This window comes from Plasmodium gaboni, chromosome 13, assembly GCF_001602025.1.
Source record: "Plasmodium gaboni strain SY75 chromosome 13, whole genome shotgun sequence".
Lineage (NCBI taxonomy): Eukaryota > Apicomplexa > Aconoidasida > Haemosporida > Plasmodiidae > Plasmodium > Plasmodium gaboni.
This window is the reverse complement of record NC_031493.1, coordinates 182,253-187,911: the sequence shown is the minus strand read 5'-3', so window position 1 is coordinate 187,911 and position 5,659 is coordinate 182,253. Positions and strand designations below refer to the sequence as shown.

The 5,659-nt window shown below is 18.4% G+C and overlaps 3 protein-coding genes across 3 annotated transcripts; 1 reads left to right on the top strand and 2 right to left on the bottom strand.

Annotated features, from left to right (window-relative positions):
- Positions 1 to 718: 718 nt before the first annotated feature.
- PGSY75_1305900 (hypothetical protein) lies at positions 719 to 2,464 on the top strand (the record flags this gene model as incomplete). Its single annotated transcript, XM_018787124.1, has 2 exons — positions 719 to 1,307; positions 1,626 to 2,464. The coding sequence occupies 2 exons, from the start codon at positions 719 to 721 to the stop codon at positions 2,462 to 2,464; spliced, it is 1,428 nt and encodes a 475-aa protein (XP_018639866.1).
- A 716-nt stretch (positions 2,465 to 3,180) lies between these two features.
- On the bottom strand, positions 3,181 to 4,020 carry PGSY75_1305800 (hypothetical protein; the record flags this gene model as incomplete). Its single annotated transcript, XM_018787123.1, has 1 exon — positions 3,181 to 4,020. One exon carries the CDS (start codon positions 4,018 to 4,020, stop codon positions 3,181 to 3,183), a length of 840 nt encoding a protein of 279 aa, XP_018639865.1.
- A 528-nt stretch (positions 4,021 to 4,548) lies between these two features.
- PGSY75_1305700 (hypothetical protein) lies at positions 4,549 to 5,130 on the bottom strand (the record flags this gene model as incomplete). Its single annotated transcript, XM_018787122.1, has 1 exon — positions 4,549 to 5,130. The coding sequence occupies one exon, from the start codon at positions 5,128 to 5,130 to the stop codon at positions 4,549 to 4,551; it is 582 nt and encodes a 193-aa protein (XP_018639864.1).
- Between the last annotated feature and the right edge of the window lie 529 nt (positions 5,131 to 5,659).

Below are 5,659 nucleotides of genomic sequence, written 5' to 3'. Positions count from 1 at the left end.
AAATAATAAAAGAATTTTTTTTTTTTTTTTTTTATTTTTTTTTTATTTTTTTTTATTTTTTTTTTTTTTTTTTTTTTTTTTTTTTTTTTTTTTTAGTAGATATTCCGTATGAATTAAAAATATATATATTATATATATATATTATATATTTATGTATGTAAAAATTTTGATTAATGTAAAAAAAAAAAATAAAAAAAATAAATAAATAAATAAATAACCCAAATATACCATACCAATACATTGTTTATTTATTTTAATTTATAATTTTTTTTTTTTTTTTTTCTTTTATTAAAATAAGGTAAAATTGCAAATTGTAGATTTCATGTTAACAATTTATATATAGATAAATATGTACTGAATTGAAATTATTAGAACTTGAGATTTGTAATTTTTTTTTTAATTATAGAATAAAAATTTTAGGTTTCTTGTAATATATATTTATATATATTATATTCTCCTTTGAATTTTTAAATGTTCCTTATTTTATTTTTATAAATAAATAAATGTATGTATATTATGATGTATGGAAAATAAATATTATAATGATATTATATATATATATTAAGTAAATGTGAAAAAATATTATTATATATATATTTTTTTATTTTTATTCTTCCTCAAAATATATATATATATATATATATATATATATATACAAAATATATATATATATATATCTTAATTTTGTGGTGAATAAATAAAATATATTGAAAGGTCAATGTCTGAAAATAAGGATTATTATGAAGAGCGAAATTATAATTCTTTGAATAGAAAAGATTATAATTCCATTTATAAGAAAGTTTTATGGCCAATAAATCATGGGATTTATGATTTTGATGATAAGAATTTAAAGAAAGAGTTATGTTTAATTGTAACTAATATTCCTGTTGAATGGACTAAACATGATGTTGTTTGGTTTTTTAGGGAATATTTTTATCGTTTAGCCATTAATCAAAATATTTTCTTCCCCCTTATAGAACATGTATATTTATTAAAAAATCAACCTTCAGCTATTTTGGCTTGTCATGATGGTATATCAAGAGAAACCATTCAAAGTTTATCTCATTTCATTTTGAAAAGTATGAAAAATAAAAAAAAAATTCATTTGAATATAGAACCATATTATAAAAAGAATAATGATGAACAAAAAAAAAAGGATAAACAAGAGACACATGAGGATAAATATGACAGAAAAGAAAAGGATAGTGAAGATGAATTATATAGCCACAATAAGAACAAGAATGCTATGGAAGATGAAAATGATATTGTAAGTAAGATGAGAAAGATATCATTAACACCCCCAAGAGGTATATTAAAAAAGAAAAAAGAAAAAAGAAACAATTAATATATAAAAATGTGTGTATATATGTTAGAAATGTATTAAATTATATATCATTTTTTATTTGAATATATGATCTATATAGGTTGTTTCTAGATTCCTTATTAATTTATTTCATTATTATTATTTTATTTATATATTTATATATTTATTTATTTATGCTTTCTGCCATCTGAGTGTTAATAACTAGCTGTTTTATATTATTCCATTTTATTTATTTATTTATTCATTCATTCATTCATTCATTCATTCATTCATTCATTTATTTCCTTTCATGTTTTTACAGATAATGGTATGGAGTGGCCAGATGACCTGGATTTAAGAAATTGCTACAATATAGAAATGAGAAAAAAGTTGTGCGTTTTTGGTCGTTATAAGCCGTTGCATTGGGGTATAAAAGAAATGTCTAAATTTCTGAAATATTATTTTGAATGTTTAAAAAGAGATCATGAAAATTTTGAAATCCCTGAAATTTGTGATATGTGGGCTGATAAAGGAACACACTTAGTAACATTAGCCTGTAAAAATGAAATATCTCGTTTTAACATGTTACTTATAAGAGCATGTTATTTGAATGACGAAGATGCAAAATATAACATGAAAAATTCATTGCGTGTTTGGATTGAATTTGAGAAATGGACATCTTATAAAAATACGGCAAATAAAAATTTTAAAAATTTTAAGTTAGGAAAAAATGATAACAATAAATATTCGTCTTTTATTCACGATCATATGATTGACAAAAATTATAGAAGAAAATTCTCTCAAAAACCATACCATGATGATTTTCAAAGATATAAACCCAGTTATATTAAAACAAGTAATCTGAATACTTTTAAGTCTTATAATCATAATAATTTTTCCCCTAAAAATTATAAATATAGACGCAATACTGATTATTCACGTAACATACAAAATAATAGATCACCATCTCCTCATTATAGTAAATATAAAAAAAATTATTCAAGATCGTTATCATCAGAAAATTATCACATGAAGAAAATAAAAAGATCTAAATCGTTTGATGAACATAGTAATAGGGTCACAAACATGGATTATATTTCATCACAAAATATGATACAGCATAATAAAAAATTCTCAGATTCGTACTCGAGAAAATCATGAAGAAGTTGATCCTAAAGCTATAATTATATAGGCATCATATATATATATATATGTATATGATTTTATATTGTTTATTTTGCTATATAGGGTAATTTACATGTTTCATATTAATTTTATAAATTGTTCAATAAATATATAGTTTATTAAATGTAATTTTATTAAACTGATATATTGCTTAATATATTAACAATGAGTTTAATATATATATATATATATATATATATATGTATGTGTTTGTTTTATTTTTTATTTTTTTTTTTTCCAGTGAATGAATAATTATATATAGATATTATTACAATTAAAGTATGGTATAAAAATCCTATTTACCTTAATTGTATAATATGTTTAAATTTTAGTATATATTTCTATATACGAAATATATAAAAAAAATATGTTTTACTTATATATATATATATATATATGTATAAATTTAATTAAGTGATAGTAAAAAAAATTATATTTGCTAATTATAAAATATATTAAATTACAGTTTATATAAGTTCTATATAATTAAAGACTTTGTATAATGGTGTGGTTGATATGTTATGATACATGACGAATGATGATTTTATTACAATAATAAAGTGAACTAAGAATAAATAAGTAATATATATATATATATATATATTTATATTTATATATTGTATTATACTACATTGTAATTATAAATAGATAAATTTATTACGTGAGTATGATTTATAAACTTTGATATACTATTATGAGAAGAAATTTTCAAGTTCAAGAAATTCTTGTGTATTTAATTCTAGTTGTAGATTTTCTCCGTTACCTTTTATATAAGGGGATATAATAATATTATTGTGTATAGCATCAGAAATATTGTATATATGAAGAAATATATTATTATCATTTTGTTGCTTTTGTATAATTTTGTTTATTATATTTAGACATATATTGAGCTCAGAATTTTGTTGATATTTTTGTTTTTCCTCTTGATAAATATTGAAAATATCATATATAACATTTTTTATTGTATTTAAATTAGAAATGATTTCTTTATCTAATATTAGAATATTTGATATTATATTGTTGATATTATTATTAATTTGTTTTATGTTGTTTATTAAATTGTTTTTTTTATTTGTATTTTTATGAAGTATTGATTTGAGTAATATATTATGTTCCTTTTTCTTAATAAAAAAGTTCTTCATAATTGATGTAGTTACCTTTATATTATTATCAGATTTGTTATAATTTTCAAGAAAATAAAATATGTTATTAATTTTATTATATTTATCCTTTATATCACACTTTGTATTTTTTAACTCATCAAACAAACAATTTATATGTATATTAACATTATCAATGTTTTTTGATGTTTTGATGTTGTTTTTTATTAAGTTATTTATCTTTAACTCTAATAATATATTTTTTTTTTTTTTTTGGAGTAAAATCTCTTGTTGATCTATCAAGTTTTCATAATATATTTGTGTTTTATTTTTTAATTCTTCTATATCTTTTAATAAGGTTTGAATTTTTCCTTCCTTTACAATTATATTATTTTCTATTTCTTTAATTTGTTTTTCTAAGTAACCCATGATTATAAAAATGAATATAAATTATATATATTTTATTTATATTATGGACAAGTTTAAAATTTTATATATATATATATATATATATATATATATATATTTGTACTAATTAATATAACGCAAAAGCGGGGTTTTATAATTTTGTCATTTTAATGTAATTTTTTTTTTCTTTTTTATAGTTATATAAGAAGAATGGACACACATATATATAAATATATATATTAAATTATTATAAATGTTATGGTCACAATATACTTATTTATATTTGTGTGTTTAAAAATTAGAATGGATTTTTTTTATGAATTAAATAAAAATATAAATTGAATTGAAATAAAAATGAAAGAAAATGATAAAATATTTGAAATAATATATGTATCATTGAAATGATGTATAATTAAAAATGCGCATATTAAAAATTTATTATAATAAAATATATATATATATATATATATATATATATAATGATATACAAAATGTACATATAGACATATATATAATTACATATACATTTTTTATTGATTTTATATATTCCTAATGTGTATTTATATTTTTAAAGTGTTCAAATTCCTTATCATCCAAAAAAGAAGTCATTGAAAAGTCACTATCTGATGAACACTTTTCATGAGCTAATAATCTGAGTTCTTCTAATAATAATTCATCTTTAATATTACATTCATTATCGCTAGTATGATTATCATTAGATATATGATTATCTTCTGAGGATTTATTTTCATTTACATTTGATGATTCCTTCTTATTATAATTTAAATCTAGTTCATCTGAATTTATTAAATTACATTGACACATTTTGTCTACTTTTTCTTTATTATTTACCTCGGTTTCTTCAAAATCTTGATAACTTTTATAAAAACTTAAAAGTGGAGCGAAGAAAGAAATGACACTTGTTAATACGGGAGTTGATGATACAGCATTTTGAGTAGCAACCGCTGCTGGTAATACTGTATTTGGAATGGTTGCTGATAAAGGAGCTGTAGTAGTTGCCATTGTTGGAGTAACTGCAGGAGAAAAAGTGAAAGGGATACAACCACAACAGGTCCCAGAACTTATAGAACCAGTAACTGCAGCAACAAAGGATGTTAAATGATGTGGCATTTAAAAAAAAAAAAATAAAATATATATATATATATAATAAAAATTAATTATTATATTTAAATAAATATTACATGTGTAATATATAAATACTAAGATTTTATAAAAAAATATTAGAAATATATTTTTATAAAGTTTTTATAAGTAATATATTTAATAAAAACATATAATACACAATATATAGAACTAATTGAATTCCTTTTTATAATATTGAATATATTGGAGATAAATGAAGTATATATAAATTATGATAATACTATATGAATATCAATTTTTAGATATATTTATAAAATTGACATTTTTAAAATTAAATATATATATATATATATATATATATATATGTATGTTTTTTTTTTTTTTTTTTTTTTTTTTTTTTTTTTTAAATATAAAAAAAAACATTTATTTTTAAAAAAAAAATTTTTTTCTTTTTTTAAAAAAAAAAAAAACAACATCCATATAAAAAGAAAATTTTTTTAAAAAATTTTTTTAAAAAAAAATTATATAAATTTTTTTTTATTATATTTTTATTTAT